This window comes from Haemaphysalis longicornis, unplaced genomic scaffold, assembly GCF_048455015.1.
Source record: "Haemaphysalis longicornis isolate Haplotype H1 unplaced genomic scaffold, Haemaphysalis longicornis Haplotype H1 scaffold_1, whole genome shotgun sequence".
NCBI classification, from domain to species: Eukaryota; Metazoa; Arthropoda; class Arachnida; order Ixodida; family Ixodidae; genus Haemaphysalis; species Haemaphysalis longicornis.
Window position 1 is genome coordinate 141593061 of NW_027526203.1, and position 21960 is coordinate 141615020.

At 48.8% G+C, this 21960-nt stretch overlaps 1 protein-coding gene across 1 annotated transcript in view; it reads right to left on the minus strand.

Moving 5' to 3' along the window:
- LOC144137183 (peroxiredoxin-6-like) overlaps positions 1-21960 on the minus strand; it is a 62241-nt gene that overhangs the window by 18954 nt on the left and 21327 nt on the right. Inside the window, exon 3 of the mRNA XM_077669452.1 lies at positions 648-791. Within this exon, the coding sequence (XP_077525578.1) occupies positions 648-791 (144 nt within the window). The remainder of the gene's footprint in view (positions 1-647; positions 792-21960) is intronic.

The window sequence follows — 21960 nt, forward strand, 5'->3', positions numbered from 1 at the left end:
TACAGGCCCGAGCAAGGCAAGCTCCAGAGGTAAGGGAAAAGCGCATCGCATTTGAGCATTTGCGGTGATGCGGAGGGCGTTCATTCACTGCGTACACCTCGGCTATGACTGCTACGATTCCACGCCGTCCTGGTAGGCTTATCTGAGGCATTTTACAGCCGTCAACATGGCAGAAGTGCGGTATGGCGATTACTGAGATATCGAGAATATCAACTCATTTGAATTCTAATAGTGCACATTGTCCAACCACGTAGCACCTTTTATTGACGTCACTGCTGTTATTTGGTGTGGCTGCCGCAAACCACGCAGGGTAACTTTCCTTCTTTCGGGCTTTATAAAATAAATACCGCCTGATCACCCGGATAAATAATGAAAAGTGTGTTTAATTGAGCCAGGCAGTGCAAGCAAAAACAGGAGCTTGACAAATTCACTTCAGTGTCCCTTTAAGTCTCGTATGCACACCCTAGGACCATATGCACCGCTTTGTTTACTGACGCCATTCTTGTAACGTCAGCTACGAGAGCACCCCTCGTGGACTGCTCAAGTAGAGTCGCGAAGCTACCCATGGTAAGCATCCTTTTCTTCGGGCAGTTGCAGCCACTAGGCGGCCAGGCACTGAACTTGGGGGGTATACGGGCGCTACGCACCGCCCTGCAGGTGAGCGGTATCCCCTCGCTGTCCTTGTCGATGGGGTCCAGCATCCCCAGCTGCACGGCCAGGTCGCGCGTCTCGTCCGAGATGATCGGAAACGGCAAGTCCGTCATGCGCAGGTCGTTGAACGCGATGATGTCCTGCGCGTGGGAGCACGTTTCCTTCGTATCGCGGCGTGCAAAGCGGGTGTCCCAAGAATGTTGTGGTGTAAGGATGTGCGGCAGGTGGGTGCAGCCCGCTTGGAACCATTACTGGGAAGGGTAAATTGTCCTGGCCCATGGGCATCGTACAACCAGGATATCACGTTTCGGGTTTCTGGTGGAATAGGTACCATATGGTGGCCTGGATCGAGAATCACCCAACAGCTTCGTAATACTGTTGCGGCATTTGCCACCAAATGCATTGATATTTCGAGAAGGACAAAAGGCCTCATTGCAGTTTTTAAAGAGGAGGGCACATGAAATCAGGCTGTGGAATATAACAAGGCCTGTGTTTAACTGCTTATCGCTGTTTCAAGAATGGTTTTTTTTTTGACACCGAAGTTGAATTTTATAATTATTCCCGTCTTTCCGTACTCTTGCATGATTTCGCCAAATGTGTGACTGTAAGATGTATCGTTTTAAAATAAAGCAAAGAACGCCAACTTTAGTAAAATCATGCTACATAATAAAAAAAGGGAATAGGCATGCCACTCACCAGATACTTCCCTGCAGCGAACTTATGACGTATTATAAGGTGCTGTTCGCGATTTGCTCCGACCGACACAATTCAACGCATATTAAACCGAGATTATGTGCCTCGAGAACGAGCTGTTTGTGCTTGAATGGAGTGATACTTATTTTTCAAGCAGTACGTACGGTGGGGTAACGAATGACAGTTATATACGAACACCTAAACTTAGAAGCACTGCGTACGACGCTATGGTGGCCGACGCTGCATAACACAGCGGTCGGGCGTGTTTTGGCTTGTCTGACGCGACACGGGCCGAAGTTATACGGGCCAACTGGCATAAATGACACTGTCACTTACGTGACCCTGTATCTCGAGTCATGCCAAACATTTCGCGAAACGATTACTATCACCTGAAAAAGAAGTACGTCAGGCACAAGTCCGGTCAGAAACCAACCAATTTGGAACGACGGTCATTGAGTCCCGGTGCGAGCGCCCCCGCTTAGGGTGGTGTCAGTTCTTGAAAGGACAGGTTCCGCCAACGTGGCCTTGGCGGCAGTGTTGCCGTTATTCTGACACCTGCAACCGGTAACCATATGCTTGGGGCGTATGTCGTTGTTAGGTCTGTGCTCGTTCCCCTCTAGTATTTTGCGGTCATTCACGATGCCCGAGTGCTGCGTGCCGCAGTGCACAAATCACTCTAGGAATGGCGCGAAACTGTCCCTTTACAAACGACCCGAAAACGTGATGCTTCGGACAGTGATGAAAAAGCTTGAAAAGTGGCATGCGGCCCCCAAATCATGCATTGGAAGCGCAAGTAAACACTATTTTTTTTATAAAGCATGGTAACTTGAGTGGCAAACATTCAGCGTACCATGAATTCTTGGGAGTGAAGACAAACGTCAGGAGACGTACTGTGTGCGGCATTCGCGGGAACGACACCGTTAAAAGAAAGTGCGCCAGTTAAGCGGCTGGCGTAAACTATGTATGTGGAATGCCACCGCAGCCGTGTGCTCATGGAAGAGGTTCTAGTATGCTGATACATCCACAAGTATTGTCGGTTTTAGAGCAGTGTCGTGTGAACCAAAAGTTTTATCCTTGCTGCAGCGCTTGTTTATTTATGCACACTTTCCACAACACGGTGGACGTTTGTGACTGCTCTTGCAGCCACAGCGTTAAGAAACAACACTTACGCTGTGTCTATGAAAAAATGTGTAATGTTACGAGGTCCTGGAGAGGTGCGACCGGAAGAGCTGCGAGAGAGTCTCTCTAGCTGTGCGATTCACTGTGCTTCTATAAGTTCGGAGAGGGTATTGTGTATCCCGAAGTGCAGTAGGTTCGCAGTTGATGCGTGCACTGTTGAGGGATGCCGACCGCTCACGTGTGTACCGTACGTATGACGCTATCCAGCCCCCCCTGCTCCGCCTTTCGCAGGGTGAGGAAAGGCAATGCATATGTGACGCGTGAAATGACGAAAGCCTGTCCTATTTAATGTGGTTGCATGGACTACTTGATGCCCCTGTGCCTTGTCGCAATCTCGAGTCGAGCAGGGTGGTTTATTAGACCCCCTTCTCGGTTCTCTCAGTGGATCAGTATGCCGGTAATTAGCATTTGGGCGGAGGTCAAAGACCTTGATAGAGTGAACTGTGGGAATTCTGGCCCCTGATTATGTGGTTAGTTTCAACATCGGTGGGTTTTTATGATGTGGTTTGTAAATATGAAGCTGTGACGTTTGGGGGAACACGATAAGCTACGCATGGCGGCGTACTCCTCAACGGTGTGAGTCGCTCATTGCAGTGCTTCCACAATTTCGCCGTAGGAACCTGGAGCCATCCACTGGGTGATGTCGGCTGTATAAATGGAATGATGTAGGTAGGCGTTGTCCTTAAGGCCGGCAGGTGCCTCATGGCAAGGCTAAACAGCAAAGCTGACAATACCGACCCTTGCAGGCTTCCTGCTACCCAGCTTAATGGGATGCGATTGAGGAATGATGTAATGTAGTTGTACGTGCGCACTCCCAAGCAGTTCTTGTTTATCATTTCTATTATGACCGAGTGTCCCACAGTTTCGAAGCCTTTGGAGGTATGTAAACCGAGGATAACCTTAGTTGTATGCTTTAGCGTGAATGCCGGGTCTAAATGTGATGCTATACATGCCGCATAACCTTCTGTGTGCATAAGTGAGGGCGAAATCCTAGCATGGTGTGACGGAATAGCTTAGTCTCTTCGGCGCGTTCCGTGAGTCGTGTCAAAACAACATGCTCTTGTAGTTTCCCCAGGCACGATGTTATGAGATGGGTCTGAGATGATGGGTGTGTGACCGTTTCCCATGCTCAAACATCCATTAAAAAGGACCGTTATTCCACGGATCGATGCATCATCGAACTTCCAGAGAATCTCATTAGTAATGTGCTCAGGGCCGGGGGCCGGTCTGGTGTTTAGTCTATAAGTGAAAGCCTTGACCCCGGCTTCTGTAAAAGGTGCATCTAAGACGGTGTTAGCCTCCCCTTGTTGTAGGTGCTTGTGTAAATATGTGGTGAGTGCATGTCGTGTCTCGGGTAGGTGTGTACCAAATGGGCCACCGTTTGGCAGTAAGCCGATTTTGTCTATGTAGGATAAAGAAGGGTACGTAAGATATCCCAAGTCCTTTGGGGCTGAAATTGTGATTTACGGAATCACATACCGAATTCGAGTTTTTAGATTACAGTCTGAATGCTTAATTTTCTGCCTCCAGATTAACGTGAACTATTTTTGTTAGCAGGCAGCGGCTGTGTTTGTGGAGGGTCAGTCTGTTTTTAAGGCTGTCATTAGCCTTCATTAGGTTTAACAGCCTTGAGTCTAGCGGCGGAAGGCGTGGGTCTGGTTTTACGATTTTGTTGGGGTTTGGGACCCTGCTGTGTAGCTCTTCCTCCCATTAAGTGTGTTCCTAGTGTAGGTGTAGTGTCCTGTGTTATTTAACGAAAGAGGATCCAGTCGATAAACGTGTTGCCCCTTTTTGGGGAGATTTTAGGTATGTGGGTACCTGGAGTTGGATGAGCCTATGGTCACTATTGAAGTTCTGTCCAGTGTTATCCCATCTAACCTGTCCTGTTATGTATTTGGTGAATGTTAGGTCAGATGATGTTTTCCTGCCGAGTGGGATAGAGGGGGTCAGTATGTAATGGGAAGTGTTCACTTCTTGCAGCTTCCCACAGTCGACGCCCTTTTGTCGTGACTCTGCATGGGGTAGTCCCAAGTGGGGGGCTGTGCGTTAAAATCCTCTTAGGTGACTATGGGTTGCTTACCCGCTGCACGCAGAACTCCATGGATTGGGGAAAGGAGAGGACCAGAGTCTTTTTTCCCTCAGAATGCTGTATACATTTAGAACAAATAGGCTTTCTCGCAGCTTTATATCTGTGACAATTTCGATTAAAGTGTGATCCACCTCGCTGTGTATGTGTTGGTATTGTGCTATCACATTACTGCGCGTAAGAATAGAGGTTAAAAGTGACTTTTCGAAAGACCGTGTAGAAAGCCCCAACTTCAGCTTCTTTCATCTAACTATCTGGCAACACTGGTTGCCTCTAGCTCGCTTAGTAAGCAGCACCACTATCGTAATAAATCTGGTGCTGCTTTGTTCCTCGCCAGAGTGTGCTCTCGCTCTATGTGGCGTCTTACAAAGTTACTTTATTTTAGTTCCAAAAGCGCGGGAAAGTAACAACGGTTACCGCGTAACAACAAGGCTATCGGGCGGCGACAAGATGACCAATCCAAGGACGTGGTGACGGCAAAGAGCCTTGGAAATGAACCACGAGTTGACTCTGACGCGCACACGTACGAAGTCTGTAGACGCCATCCCAACGAAGTCGAAGAACCCTACAAAGCTTACAGCCACAGCGGGGCTATGGACCGGCTCAAGCATAAAAGAGCGCACGAGCTAAGGTGAGAAAACTTGTTTGGAAGCGGATTCAACGCTTGAAAGGCACGTGGAAGAAAATACCCTCAACGTTTTAACGGCTACACTTAGTGCCCTAAAAATAGAACTAAACGAGGCGGATTCGGCCATTGAGCCAATTCCTTTCCTTTCCGTGTTCTCCCCCTCACAAAAAAACACAAAAAATGTTGGGAACAACACCCGCACCAGCAAAGCTATGGCAGTAGCCTGCCATAGCCATTGAGCCACTTGTGTTAGAACAAGAAGCCGAGGAGGACTACGCTCGCACCATCGCATACGATAACGCGATCGGCCATTGCATCGCGAGGCTCGGCCAGAAGGGCCAATAAGCACAAAGAGAAAAAATAAAAATGGAGAGCGAAGCAACGTTGGCGCCTCCCGACGGGAACCGGAGCTCTGAGAGTTTGAAGCTGAAGTTGCCGAAGCTCGCGTCACAACGGTTTAGCCACGCTGCCACTAAGCGGCAGCCGTTCTGGGAGCAGTTGGAGCGGGATTCTCACGACGGACGAGGAGGCCCGCTGTGGTGACGGATATGTGACGTCAGTAAAACATCAGGGGTTGGTGCAACCTGACGGCGGATCCACACGTGCAGAGTGACTAACGCACGACAGCGCGGAGGATATGAGACGGCTCTTGGTCGCCCACAGAACCCCAAGTTCCAAGGCGCGCTTCCCCGTCATCTCCCGACAACAGCATTCCAAGGGGCACCAGTACCTGTCACTACGTCACGTGCCGACCTCACCGGGGTTGAAAAAGCCGCCCTCGCACCTGCTACAACCTAAAACCACGTGGCAGCAGTGCCCAAAACAGGTTCCATTCGCCGCGGAGAACGGCTTCGGGAACCCGAAAAGATGCGGCGACATTTTCTTTTCCGGACCATCCAGTGGGCGATCCCCTTCGAGGGGCGGAGTCACGTCGTCACGTGAGCGGGCTCCACGGGCCAGAAAGACGGGTTTTCTCCGTCGTCTCAATCCCACCTTACGGCAACGAAGATCTGTCTAACCCGGAGAAGTTCTTGTACCTACAGACAGCTGTGACTGGGAAAGCTGCATCGGTGGTAGCCGGGGTACAAGTAACAGGAGCCAACTATGCCGCCATCACTAAAATTGCACGTTTTGGCCACTCGTTTGGCACGTTTTGGCCACTCGTTGGCTGCACGTTTCGGAGTGGCGTTTTGGCACTCGTATGTACTTATCCAGGAACATCTCACGCAGTTACTAGGCTTGTCTACCACACGAAGTGAAAATGAGGTTAACAGCCTATGTCAGCTCTACGATCACTTGCAGCGCAATATGTCGACTCTCACTGCTCTGGGTGTGAAGAAAGAAAGCTACGGAGCGATGCTTAGCTCCGCGTTGCTGCGAATTCTGCCAAGCAAACTTGTCGTCGAATATCACAGGTGTCGTTCCGAAAACAAGGAAGACAGCGGCTTGCGCATAGAGAGCTTGCTTGATTTCTTTAAAACCGGAGTGGAAAGTAGAGAAAAACCATTGCAAGTTGGTCGGCGAGAGCGAAAGAACACCAGTATGAAACCTCGTTTCGAAAATGAAAAGACGAAAGGTTCAGAAGCGTCTGTGGCTTCCCTGTTTTCAGTAGTTAGGTCCCGTAACATTGATCCATGCACATTCTGTGCAGCGAAGAACCACTCAATGAATGAATGTCAAGCACCACTTTCTCTGGAAGGAAAGAAGACCCTCCGTGATTCCGGTAGATGCTTCTGCTGTGCTATGCTTCGAAGCAGTGCCACAACAAACGCGTCAACTGCAAGAATTGTGGCAAAATGCACCTGCCTCAAGTGTGTGACCGTCGGTGGATGAAAAGTGACAACACAGCAATAGAACTGCACTCTGCAATCGGGAATAAAAACGACAAGGTGCCTTCCGTGCTTCTCCAAGCAGCTCAAGTCTGGGCAGAAGGACATTAGCAAAGAACACTAGCCCCCTCCTTTGTGATGGAGGTTGCGGACTTTTATGACCAAAGAAATTTCTCGCGAACTGCAGCTGGAAGTTCTTGGTGAAGACAATGTAACGAAATACGCCTTTGCAGGAGCAGGAAACATCACCAAGGAAAAACTCAAGCCAGTGCGACTCTGGATCCGGAGCCAATACAACCGAATGGAGGATTCTGTCGAAGCTCTAGAAATATCAGGGATCTACCCTGAAAATGTGATTCTTCCTGAGCATGCCGCTCATAAAAGCCAAGGCGAAGATATATAACTGAACTTGGAGATGGCACCATGCCCCTAGCCAAATTAACGAGGGCTGGAATCGACATTCTCATTCGAGCTGTTACTGAACCCTCGTGAATGAAGACGTGCAGAAACAGCACGAAGTTCTGGTCACAATCAATATTGAGTTTGGAGGGACACTGCAGGGATCAATTCCCCGGAGCAGCTCAATTGCCTGCAGCTCGACTGCTGGGGCTCTCCAGACCCACGTATGTGGAGAAACGCGCAGCTTCTCCGCCGAACTGATGTCGTTTTGGGAGCTCGAGTGTACAGGCATTACCGGCCAGTCGCCCAACAAAATGAAGAAAACGATCTTGTCGAGGAATATGCATCATCCATCTAGCTCGTTGACGGACGCTACGAGGTAGGACTGCCCTGAAAGCAGGTGAGCGTCGATTTCGCCGACAACGAAGCTGTAGCAAAGAAGCGTTTGGTACTCCTCATTAAGAAGCTGATGAATGATGAACGGAGGATGGCCAAGTATGATGAGGCAACAGGTCTGTACCTTCAGCAAGGATTTCCTGCAAAGGCTAACCTCAAGTTCCTGCAGAGGCTAACCTCAAGCCTGAACACCGATTGTACTACATGCTGGATCGAGCAGTCTTCAAGTCTTGTAGCCTTACAACTAAAATTAGAGTCGTGTTTGATGCCTCGTCCAGTCATGCACAGTGTGCCTCCCTTACTGGGTGTGGAGGCAGGACGCAATTTGAATCCGAATCTTCTGAAGGTACTGCTGAACTTCAGGATTTATCACATCGGCATCACGGCTGGCACTCAAAAGGTGTTCCTGCAAATTTCGGGGCGCCACGAGGATTGTGATGCTCTGCGATTCTTTGGTATAAGCATACGCCAACGAAGACAAACGCAAGCCCACCGATGGAGGTCTGGAAAATGACGAGGGTGCCTTTTGGAGCGACAAGGAGCCCGTTTATTCTCGCCGCAACTTTGCGTCATCACTTGTCGGAGGCGGACGTTCATCCCGAGACGAGAAAAACGACTGCAGCAAGCCTCTAAGCCGCTGATATTATCACTGGAACAGAGTATTAACACGAGGCAGAAGACTTCGTTCGTCAAGCACTCGAAGCCATGAATCTTGCGAGGATGACGGTACGGAAGTGGAGCAGGAATTAATGCACACTGCGGGAGAGGATGTGCAGAGAGCCAAGTTGAATGCCCCATGGTCAGCTTCTCACGGGTCTTGGGATTCGTTTGGAACAAGCACCAAGATTGTTTGGCCTTCTCGTTAAATGCCCTTCTAGACTTCTGGTATCAAAGTAGCCATAGAAAACGCTTCATCTTTGAGGGCTAGTCGAAGTCACATGTAGCGCCAATCAAGACGCTTTCCCTCCCAAGACTGGAATTGATGGGAATGCTGGCGGGTGCCAAAAGTAAGGAATATTTGTGCCAAACTTTCAGCCTTTCAGTGGTGAGGTGGTACACGTGGACAGATTCTAACGTTACACTGCATTGGGTGTGAAGGTCAGCGCGACTCTGGAAGCGCTTTGTGGCTAGTCGAGCGCTGCTGATACAACAGCGAACCGATCAGGATACATGGAATTATTGCCCTAGAGCAGAATATCGAGCTCATTTGTTGACGAGAGGAGTGAGCCCCAGGGCCCTCAAGAAACCATGGTTTGGTGGAAATGACCGAGCTTACGTGCTGAACCACTTGCGTCTTGGCCAAGACATGAAGCAAAATGGAGAGACGAGCTAGTTGGTGAACATCCATGAGTGAAACTTAAGCACAAACAGGCACAGGGACGAGAAAGAAAAACGACACCAGCGCTTACTATCAACTGAAAGATTTATTAAATATAAAACACCTAAATACCATGCCAAGACCAAACAATCAGGCACGTGTGACCGTCGCACATGCATACGACAGTAAATGAGGGCAACCACCCCCTTTTCTTCTCTTCTTTTTTTCCCTCATTCTCTGCCCCTCTCCTTAAGAAGTTTCACTTCTTTATCTAGAATACTCAGTGACGGGTCACTTATAGATTCCGAACCCCTAATCCGGATTTGGAAGGCTTCAGCAATTTCCCTGGAAGCACGGTCTCTGTGTTTAAAAATCACTTGCGTGTCTGTGAAGCAAGGCTTATTACCGCAGTATGAACAGTGCAGCGCCAGGTGTGTGTAGGGCCTTCCTTTCAAGGGGGAATGATGCTCCCTCAAGCGTACATTGAGACAGCGGCCGGTCTGGCCGACTTACACCCGGGCACAGGACATAGGAATGCCGTACACAACATTGGTCATACACCGAACAAACTGGAGTCTGTGTTTATTCAGACAACCACGTGTGGAAACACTGTCTCGGGAATCAAGCCTGTTGCTCACCATGCTGCATAATCTACCTAGCTTATTCCTGGCCGAGAAAACCACTTTAACCCCGAATCTGTCAGCAGTCTTCTTAAGGAGATGCGACAGCGCATCTACATACGGTATGACCGCCACTTTTTACTCTGGTCGGCATCTGTTCTCCAGCGTTCTCCAGCCGGACTATATGCGTATTGAAGCTTTGTTGCGCCAAATGATGACAGGACTTGTTGACTGCGGATTTGAGGCACGTGTGGGCTATCTGAACTAGGTTCTAATAAAAACAAGCGAAGTTTAAAAGCGGCTTGCTAGAACTGGGGGCGTACATCCAGCATCTATGATGCCGCGAGAAACGGAGCTCGAGGTCAAGGAACTTCAAGGTACCGTCAACGGGAACCTCGGCCGTGAACTTCAAACCTTCACTTTTCGCCTTGATGGCACCAAGAACAGCAAATTTGAAGGACTCAATTTGTGCGTTGTTGCCCAGGGCCGAAAAATCGTCCACATAACAAAAAACCTTAGGGCAACACCCTGTAAACCAAGCTGCAAATCACAGTCAACCTTGCCCAGAAAAATGTTGATCAGGACTGAAGCAACCTTAGAACCAATGCACACTCTCGACTTTTGTACGTAGACCTTATCTTGAAACCCCACAACAGTACTCAGAGGGGAGAAGCTGAGCAGCTCCAAAAACACCGCCACGGGGATACCACTACGATTCACAACGGCCAGCTCATCATTGTCATTTGTAATGCCATCTCTAGTAAGTCGCATCAGCACATCACGCGGCAGGGTGTAAAACAGATCCTCAACGTCCACGCTAAATCCCGAGATGTTCAAGCAATCAACAGAGGACAGATACTCCACCACCGCCTAAGAGCTCCGCACAGAAACGGATCAATGAGGTCAAAGATTCTAAATGCTTTCTAAATGCCATTCGAAATGCCAAGTGCATCCAGTACATTGAAGAAAAGAACTCTTGTTTTAGTTCGTGAGAGTCATCGGCCAAGGCAGGTGTGGAAAATGGGAGCGGTCGACGATGTGCTGGTCGGACGGGATGGACGGATTAGAACATTTATGGTGCGCCATCACGTGTAACTATCCTCAAAAGACCGATTCAGCTTTTCTACCCGATAGAATCTACCTTAGAATGATCTGAAGTTCATTCCGGGGGAAGTATGTAGAAACACCCTACTTCAGACAATGACTAAATGTGGGCTAGTTGGTTCGAACTGTGAAACATGGTTAAGTAGCGCGGTATAGGCGGGACAACAAAGAAGAGACCACACAGGAGTAGCGCTGTTCCTGTTTGGGCTGTTCTCTGTTGTCCCGTCAATACCACGATACTTACCCTAATTTCACCCTACTTCAGCTTCTTTCTTGTAACCGTCTGGCAACACTGGTTGCCTCTAGTTCGCTGAGTAAGCAGCAGCACTGTCGTAATGTGCCTTTGTCCCTGACAAGGGTGGGGTGTCGCTCTATCTGGCGTCTTATAACGTTTCATTAGACAGCAATGATCGCCTGAATATACATAAGCTGAACAGGGGGTCAGCACAGAGGTGGTGCCATCTCAAGCCTGAATCCACACACGCGGCCACATCGCCTCCACTTTCTCACTTACCCACTGCATGGCAATGTGGTAGAGTTAAAGGAGGTGTGAGGCGGGATTGGGAACGCAAGACGGGACGTTAGAATGCGCGAAGATACGAGAACAGGGACGAACGAATAACACAGGGCGGGGCGCTACTTGTAAGTTGTCCGCCGAGTTCATTGAAGTTAACCTTGTAGCATTAGTTCGTCGTTATGCCAGTATTGTCTCGCTTTATTTCATTGGGCCAGTTTACCACTTCGGAAAGCTTTCCCCACTAAATCCAGACATGCTGAAAGGTAGTCGGCATGGAGGATGCTACAGGATAAAATAACTTTGACAATCAACCTTGCCAACAAGTAAAGGAGTTTGGAGACAAAATACACCCAAGGTGAGCCACAAGCACATTCAAGCGTATGGCCGTGACAGAAGGGTGCGACACGCCGTTATTGTGGCCCGATTTCATAAAGCACCGAGTAGATAAAAAGATAAACACGCAGGATATATTCAGGCCAGTGCAGATGAAAATTAGCCGATGTTATACGGAATATTTTATGATGAGGAGGTTATTGCGGATTAGCGGAGAGGAAGCGCAGCAGGTGACGTCATACACGGACTTTATGGTCGAGACAAGGACATAACTTGGCACACAAATTACGCGCACGCACTAATCTAATCAATAGACTGAATGTCCCATGAGAAGGTTCCACTCAAAACCGTTCTCGCTCACGTGTGAAGTCGATGGCTTCGGTGAGCTGGGTCTTTGCCCTTGCCATTGGCTCTTCCCCGTTGGGTAATTGTTTCCCGTGCGTCGCAGGTGACACAAGAGGTCTGAGTTGCGGACGCCCGAGGCCTTGCCCGTCTCGAAGGTCAGGGCGGTGGTGCGGCTCATAGTGGAGGTACGCCCAGCCCGTCACTTCCGAACACCTCGTTCATTGTGATCCTCGGGCGGCTCGCCGACGCTGCTCCCTGCTCCCAGAAGGGAGCTAACTTCCGTCGCTGTAAAGGGACCGTGAGTCTTTCAGGATAGGAGGAGGACGTGGCTCGGCCTTGAGGTCTCCTGGACGTTCGCGACCAGCAGAGCACTCGCCGATTACCCATTTCTTCCTGCCTCCGACATGCCACCTCGCTTCCGCTTCTCTTGTTCCTCTTCTTCCGCCCTCCGCTCCCCCCCCCCTCCCCCCGCACTCCTTCGATGGTGTTTCACTGGCTCACCTCGGCCCGCGCACGTTTTCTTATTCACTTCTTTTGCGCCCCAAAAAACGCCTCCTCACCACCGACAATAATAATACTAGAGAACGCAAATTTTGATTGCAGGCGTTTGCGATGGAGCAAAGCATGGAATTTGGGAAATGGTCCTCCCAGCGGTGTTGTTAGCTTAAGCTTCAGAGGCACGCACATCTGAATTGTGGCGTCAGCTGTTCGGCAAGCTGTTCGGCAACCGTCTGTTCGGCAAGCTCGTTTAGCTGCTACAGCAGACGAAGCACTTCTACTTGTTGCGTCGCTAGCTGTAGACGGAAAGAAATCTAGCTAAGACTATTTTGTTTTATCATTATTAGATAACGGTGTGAGTAGCGGGAGTGGCGCGGGATTTATTTTGCGCGGAATGTAGCAAATTTAGGTAAGTGTGGCGCGACTTTTTTGCGAATAGATATATCGGGGAGACACCGCTTGCATGATGCGTAGGCGCGTTACACAGCAGTCGCTGCCGACAGACCTGGCGCCACCGTTCCGTCGCCTAGCCAGGGCGGCAGCTGACCACCATCGCCTCCCACTGGAGAAAAAGTGTTCTACGCCGGCGCCGGGAAACACCCAGACAGAGCGGCCATGAGCATAGTGGCAGTGCATAAGCAGGGTTATTCAACTGCATCTGGTTCAGTTTGTACAATTCACCCAGAGACGGGGGAGGAAGCAGCCATTGCGCTTGTCATATCCTTCACACCCGGAAGAATAATTGTGACTGACTCGAGAACAGCCATTAGAAACTGAGAATCCTCCAGTTTGGGCAAAATAAAGTTTTCTCATCATCATCATCGTTTCGCTGGTCACCGCTGTACAGCACGTCTGGCACGGCAATCCACTTTAATCTTTACTCTTTGGCCATCACGCTCATCACTCCCTCGCTTACCTACACCTTCGCTCTTTCGTCATACTCTCCTCTTCCGCTTTCCTACCTTTATACCTTCCTCCCATTATTCTTCTACTCTCGTCGCTGCCACATTCATTCGTTCCTCGCTGCGTTCGGCGGTCGCTCCTTTTCATCCTTCCATTTTCTCCCTGTGAGCCTTGTTCGCTCGCTCAGGACGCCGCTCACCCGCAGGAACAAGAGCATAGGAGAGAGAGAGAGAGAGAAAGTTCTTTATTAGAGGAAAGCCGAGAGGTCTGCCGGCATGTTAACGCCAACATGCTACTCTGCGGGGTACGGGAGGGGGGAATAAAGTTGCAACACGAAGAAAGGCGGAAGTGAGAGAAGAAACAAGAAAATAAAAGTCGTAAGAAATAAGAGGTAGTGTGTGTGTTAGGGACATAAGAGCTGGGCCTAAACACGTTGCTTCATACACCCCACAACAAAGAGGAGTCCAGCGGAAGAGATAAGAGGATAATCAGGAACATGAAGACACGCAAAAATGCACCCGTCGCTGCCAAATGCGAGAGATAAGCAAGCCAAATTTATCTTACTTAAGGTGAAGCGAGTAAGTAAAAATAACTAGTGCAGTAAAAAGAAAAAACATTCCAAATTCGGTAGCTGTTACCGGCTCACAGCTGTCTCGCGAGCCAGTAATAAGCGTCCGTAAGTCATTTCAAATTGACGCAAATAAATATTAGATGCAAATGAGATACAGCATTGTGGCAAGAGCCGAAAAATTAATACGTACTCGGTATCCGAGACTCGATGCGGCTGGTGCCTGTTATTTTTGGTTTCACTTTTGCTATACTGGAAACCCACATTAACTCAAACATATTTGCTGTTTTTAACACTTTACGTTACCTGCAATATATTTGACACACACACACCCACACACACACACACAAAACACAAGTTAGCCTGAATGGGAGTTTTTTGGCTGGAATACGTCTTTTAAACTCCTCACGGCAGGCGGCCTGCTCCCACGTGTGGTAGTATGATGGTGGAAAAACTGCCAGTTTACACCGGGGGCCACAAGCCGTCGTAAATAGGCGCATTTACCACGATTGTACCTCTTCACAAAACGCAGTATCTAACTGTGAATATTACGTTTGTCCTAATGGGAGTATTAAAAACTCCCACGCGTCCTCCATCTCCTTCTCCTTCTCCTTCACCCCTTCCTCCTCTACGCCTCCTTACAAAATGGCTGCCAGTTGGTGCCGTGTGTCGTGTGATCTCCAGCGTCCCTGAAAATTTATTGTCGATATGAACTTGCGGCCGCACGAATGGATGTGAACTGCTTCCCGACAATCGAAGTTCGTTGCAAACATTGTGGAACCAGCCTGCACTGACGTGCGACACACTGAAACGTCGCCTCCGTGTCACCGACCTTCGAGCCGACGGAATACGCCAGCGAGCCGACGCGAGGCCTAAACGCAGTGATCGCTGAGAGTGGCTCGTTAAAAAAAAAAACGCGGTTGTGGCTCTGCGAGGTGGTTGAAGGTAAGATTTTCACGTTTTTTATTGTACCCAACATTTTGGGAGACTTGTGCCCCTTCTAGTGTCATATAAACTCAGCGTGTTGCCCGCGTCACTGCACGGCGATTCTCCGCCACTGGAGCTGAGCGTTGTGTGTGAGAGAAGGCGCCATGCCCGGAACGTCATTGGGGAGGCCGAACGGTGTGAAAGCAATGCGTATTTGCGCGGGTCTCCAGCAGAACACTCACTCGTTCACACTCGCGAGCAGAATGAAAAGTGTCCGCACTGTGAACGGCTGTTCGGTGTTTTTGTTAAGCTCTGTCTGTGGCTTATTGGCAGGCGAAGGGGAAGTTGGCCGGTCAAACGTCGCAGGGCGGCCGCTTTTCTTGAGAAGTACGTGTGGTGCCAGCCGCGCCTGCTACGAGGAGGGTGACTGCCGCGTGCCGCCGGCTAATTCAATTGCTTTCACTGGAAAGGGAGAAGGTCGGGGTCCCGTGCGAGAAACGCCATTCGAGGGAGCATTCTGTAGAGTCGAGGGACGACTGCTTATTTTATTTTTTTAAAGGGGGAAAAGGGGGGGGGGGCGTCGCAGGCGTCACAGCGACCGAAAATTTTCCTTAGCTTTGGGTGAGGGGAGAGAGGGGCAGTGCGGGTGGTAAATCCTGAAGCTCGCTCCCAGAACACTACACGCAAGGAAAAGAGGGAAAGGAAGCATTTTGAGAAGTTGGTCGCCACAAGGATCGCGCTCCCTTTTGAACGCAGAGCACTTCGTTTTGACGAACTAGTGAGCGCAGGTGTCTCGGACGGAAGTACAATTTTGCGTAGCTTTAAATAAGCATTCAGACATTGCGGAAAGTTGTACACAAGAGTGACATGTTCAGCGTCTTTACAATGCCGTTTCTTTTTTTTTTTTTTTCAGGTGAGATGCCCAATATGCTTCTGTATTTGTTGCCGCAGATTTAAAGGGCTTTGCTATCCCTCTAATGATGATGATTGTCTTTTTATGGCGCAAGGCCGACGAGGGCAAAGAGCGCCAGAAACAAATTGCTATCCCTCTAATGCATGTGCTGCTGCGGCTTCCTGGGGAACGTGCCAGGAGGTGCGGCAAACTCAGCATTTTGGAGGCAGGTGCAAGCAAACAGCGCACCAACGACATGGTGATCTCATTGTTTGCAAATGGCTTCCATTTGTTTTGTTGAGGAGTGTTGTAGTAGATAAAGTTCTTACCAAGATACCTTGTGTTCTCGATGTAGGTGTTTTGTTGATTCAGTGTTTTTATTGTGTTATTAACGTGTTCACGCATATATCGTATTTATGTAATTTTTATGCAATAAATTGACTGTGCAGAAAACAAACTTTTCACGTTTCGCCATTCAACGTCTGAAGCGGAAAAAGACAAGAAATTACGGAATCCCAAACGAAAAATGAAAATGCGGCCTGTGCGCTCATTAAGAACTCCCAAATACAGTAATAAATTCCTCTGCAGCGCTTATATCAAGCGCACAAAAACAAAAAAGTACCTCGAATGCAGGTCAATACTGCTCCCAACGCGCCCCCTGAAAACTCCCAGTTGGAGGACAATACACTCCCAATGGTCCCCCTGAAAACTCCCATTGTAGTGGCAGAAAAATGAAACTTCCATATGGTACTGAAAAAACTGCGGAAATAATGGGAGTAAGCCGAAACTCCCATTGGAAGGAGTTTTGAAAACTCCGAATTGGTACTGAGTTATGCATCAAGCCATTTACTCCCATTCCGGCTTATTTGTGTTCTGTGTGCACACACACGCACGCACGCACGCATACACGCACACACGCACACATACAGAAGCACACGCACGCGCGCGCACACACACTCACGCACGCACGCACGCACATACACGCACGTACATACACGCACACACACACGCATGCACGCACGCGCACACGCACGCACACACACTCACGCACGCACAAACACTCACGCACACACACACACACACACACACACACACACACACACACACGCAAACACAGTTTCCAGTCTTACAGCAAATTCAGGATTAGTTAAACTTGGTGATTGGTAATTATGTCCAATTCAGTTATATAATGGCGAATGAAACCGTAATAAAGACATCGTAGTAGTTCAGTGCACCATAATTAAGTACTCTAGGACGTCATGGCGAGATATGTTTTGACAGTGATATTGTGTTCCACAACGAGCTATGTAAAGTCACCTAAAACACCTGGCGTATATACGTACCTATAAAAACAGAGAACAATAAAACACCCACGCATACATGTGTACATTGTACGGCGGCAAATGAATGCACCCACTCGATCTCGTGACGGCTACATCGGACTCGGCCTCGCCATGGCCGCGTCCTTGCGCAATGCACGGTGCGAGCGCAGACGTCTACGGCGTGACGCATGCCCAAGTCGCGCGCCCTCCCCAAGGTCCATCCGTACGTGGCGGAAACGGGCACACGAGTGCGGCGACGCCCACTGGCGGAGCGTGCCGCCGCTGTTAGCGACAATTAGGGCACGTTTGTTTGGCCACCTTGAAGGCCGAACATTATGACCTTGCACCATCGGCATCAATGCAGAGAGTGGTAGGCGAACCCTCCCTTTCTCCAGCTTTACCTATAGAAACTTCTTTTCTCCCTTCCTGTATTTTTCTCTTTGGGGGAGGTAGGCGGGAGTATGTGTGTGCATGTATGTTTACACGTTTCTTACTATGAAGAGCTCGTATATTTGATGATTCCTGTCTATAATCAACTAGGCATTTGGATGGAAAGGTAAAGTAAAAAAAAAAGCGTGGTACAGGTAGCTTCCTCGAGGACGAAGGGCGTTTTAAAACCGACGTATACACCCTTGTCTCCTCCAGATGCATTTAGCGCTGAGGCGTATTAACCAAAATATTCTTTTGAATGGAGATTTGCCTTGCGCGAGGTTCTGTCTTTTGTGCAACAGTAGAAGCTGTTGGTGTAACAAGAAATACTATATTCGACGACACAGAAGAGGAGCAGAATTTTTCTGCAATCTAGCCCTCTTGGCTGGATAGCCGGCGCTCTTGTCCGCTTGACTTTCCTTGTTACGGCGGGGTTCGATGGTTTGAAGCATGTAACAACCGAAACATCTATACACTCTGTGTTTGGACTCGTGGCTTTTCTTACGCTTTCGTTCTCTTTGCTTCTTTGTTAGGGGCGAAGCCCCTTAGGGTCTCGGTCTGTCGGCGTCTCATGTCGTCGTCGTCGTTCGTCGTCGTATTCTCACCTGGTCACGGTGCTAAAACACCGGGACACTCGTTTTCCAACGCCTCGGGCTAGAACGTTTCATCTCCATGAGCAAGAACGCGTACTAAAAGAACACGGCCGAGACAGTCGTTTTTCGTTCGCGCTTGCTTGCTTGCTTGCTCCTATTTCCCTCCATACCGACTTTAACTTTAAAGTTTGCACGTCTCCGTTTCGAATTTCACTTCTGCTCCGTCTATCACGTATGTCGCGTATATCAGAGCGTGCCCTGTGGCAAGAGTGAGACTTACAATCTTTGAACACACTGATACACTGCATTCTTCGCCCCTCCCCAGTTTTCACGTTAGTGAAGATGACCCGTTTTTATTTATTTATTTATTTATTTATTTATTTATTTATTTATTTATTTATTTATTTATTTATTTATTTATTTATTTATTTATTCTGTCAACCCTTACTTCAGCATCATTACAGAGAGGGGAACAAAAGCTACCCAGCAAATACAGGCACTGACACACTCAGCAACTTGGTATAAAAAGCGCAATGGCATGTTCTTTGCTGTACAGAGTAAACATCAACAGGAAATTCAACTTTCTTAACGTCAGAGCTGTCAATAATATCTTGCGGCAATTTGCTCCATGCTTCTGTAGCAGGTGAAGTTTTTTGTGACCAATCTTGGCCAATCACCCTAAGCGGGTATGCGTGGCTTGACGAATGTGTGCTCGAGGCACGCTGTGAACGCTGGAGTTTTGTTTGCCAATATTGGGCAATCTCCCTGAGTGGATATGCTCAACTTGACGGACGTGCGCTAAAGGCGCGCTTGCACGAGCGCTTGGCACTGGCACTTTCTTGGTATTTTTAACTGTGCACACCCTACACAAACGGTTTCGTCAACACCTTCGCTGTTAAAAATGCGGTCGGAGGGAACGCGTGTATATAACCCGAAGCGCCAACGGTCAAACAGCTTTGCATACGGCTCGAACACACTAGAGACACACACTACAGACACACACGAACACTCTTTCCTGTTCTTGTGAAAGCCGGCACACGTTGAGTCTAGAAGCGGAGAGGAGATCTCGGCGGGCGGCGTCCGCTCACAGATGCATGCCACTGCACGTCTACGCTTGAACGATTTCTTTTGTATTTTGCTACTGCCGCGGCTTGAGTAACCGCCAGAAAGAGTCCGCCCGGCTAACACGCTCTCTGGCTTGTCGTAACAGGTTCGAGGAAAGCGGACTCTGCCGCCAAGCACAGGGAGCTTCCCCGCACTACACAAAACTTGCAGCACACGCTCGCAGGGTAGCGTTGCACTAAATCCTAACAGCTCCCGTACTTGTGATTAGGCATTTTCTGGTGGCGATAGAATTGCACCACATGTTTTTGAACATGGTTTTGATATTGCGACGGACAAATGAAGTGTTTCCCGGGGTAAACCGTACTTTCTGTGAAATATGGATTTGGACGAAGTTTGGTCCTGGACCGAAATGGCAAAACTATTTCTGCGAGGGTGCGTTTATTGTTATTTATTTTTTTTATTTAAGGAAATGCTGCGGACGGTTATTCACCATCCTAGCAAGAGAGGGTTACATCTGGTTCTTAACACAGAGGCCAAAACTAGAAGGCGTCGGGGCATGCACGCAGACCGAAGCCAGTGAATTCTAGTCGTCAACGGTTCGTACAAAAAAAGAGTACTTGAACGTGTTATTTTTAGGATCAGGATCATATGGTGTTGCAGTTCTTGAATGATTTAACCTTTTGTGCTTCAACGGAACACTTGATTTCTTTGCAGCCCAATCAAATTCTGAACAAAAGCTGTTACAGTAACAGACACTACCCCTCTTGAAGATTCCCTTTAGTGCCAGCGTATGTTATTTGAGATAGCATAGACAGATTTCAGATAAATGTTTGCAAATAATCAGAAACCCACTTTTTATCAATTGCTACACTGTACATACGAAAAATGGATAATAACCAGAACTTCCAGACCATTAAAAAACTGGCCACATCATAGAAACTATTTAATCCGTAATTTGGTACATAGACATAGTTCCGAAGAACCGCATTGCTCTTTACAATTAGCTACAGAGCAAATTGGAGGAATAATAGCACATTGTCGACTCTGGAGTGGGCACCAAGTTTGGCTGCTTGGAATAAAAACAGATGAAACTACAGAGGTGAGCATTTCTCGGCGATCATACAACAAAATTCTCAAACAACCCACGTCAGCATGCAGACTTGCACGCACCACAGGTATCTTCTCATTGCCGGAACTGAAATGGCTAGCAATGGCGCTGTACTGGACGGATTACAATCCGCTAGTAACCCTTGACTACAGCACCTAATAGGCCGTATAAGATGCAAATTCTAGTAATTCATACAGAACAAACATTAATCGAAAATTTATTGCTGGATCTTTAAGAACGCGGGAGCATCTAGTGCGAGTAATTGTAGCTGTTGGGCCCCTGTGCCAGGTCAGCGGTGCACGTTGTTACACTGGCGAAGGCGTGCCCGTACCGTGCTTCGTCGCCAACGCCAAGCAGTGGTAGCCTGTAAACGAGCGGCAAGCAGGAGAGTTGCCTTGGTGTTGACGGCATAGAGCCGAGAGCAACACTTAACTGTGTTTACTGCAGGGCGAGAGATAAGCAGCGACGATACAAGGACAGCCCCCTTGCGGGCGAGCTTGACCGCATGCCTCGGGCAGGGCAACGCTCCTTACGAAAGCCCGAAGCGGACTCACACGGGTCGCCGAAAGTGCGGGCTTTACGCACAGAAGCGTCAATGGCTCCCAGCCTTCGAAAGTGGAGAGCATGGCCCGAACAAAGTACAAACACGCAAGAACCTCATCCTCCGGTCTCGTGATAGCCGGCGCACGTTGAGTCTGAGAGGTGCAGAAGGAGTTCTAAGCGGGTGGAGTCCGTTCGCAGCGACCGGTCAGAACACGCCGCCGCTAGAGCCAGTTTGTTCCGGATTTTGCAACTGCCGCGGCAGTGAATCATCTCCAACGAAGGTCCTCGCGGACGCCACGGTCCCGCTTGTCCTAACTTCTTCGAGGGCAAGCGGGACCGCGAGGCTTAACCGCAACACAGAAGAACTTCACCGCACTGCACCAATCATGCGCGGACGGGGCGGGCTGAGTCGTAACAGCGTGCTTATACGCCCCCGAATACCGCACTCTCAGCCACAGCTGCAGCTATCCTCTTTCCACGTGGCTCCGTTTCCTAGTAGCATGAAAGAACATTTTTGTGTCTTACGAGGGTTTCGAGCGGATGCCGCTGTTTCCTAGCGGAATGCGTCCATCTGGGCCATTTTTCTTCGTTTCTGGCCCCATTTTTAAAAGATTAGACGCGTCATAAACTATCTAGTAACTACAGAGTAAATTTTTTATCTTTTTGGTAAATTATCCGCTCCACTTTGCACAATATATCGCAAGTATCTCTACTTGCCCATGATACACATCTATGCAAGTGGTGTATGATGCAAATGTCACAGCTGTCTTGTTTCACTTCGGTTCCTTAAAAACTTATTTCTAAAAGCAAAGACGACTGATATAACAATGCTCGTCGATTACAAACTTAAGTCGATGGAGTAGCTGAGTGGTGCATATACTTAGCCTATGGGCTAGTGATTCGCGGGTGTTGGATATTTGTGTAGCAGTGCGCTGCGGCTTGAACGTTAAGATGGAATTTAAAAATATATATATATATATTTTCCACTTTCTAAGTGAACATCATAGTGTCCCA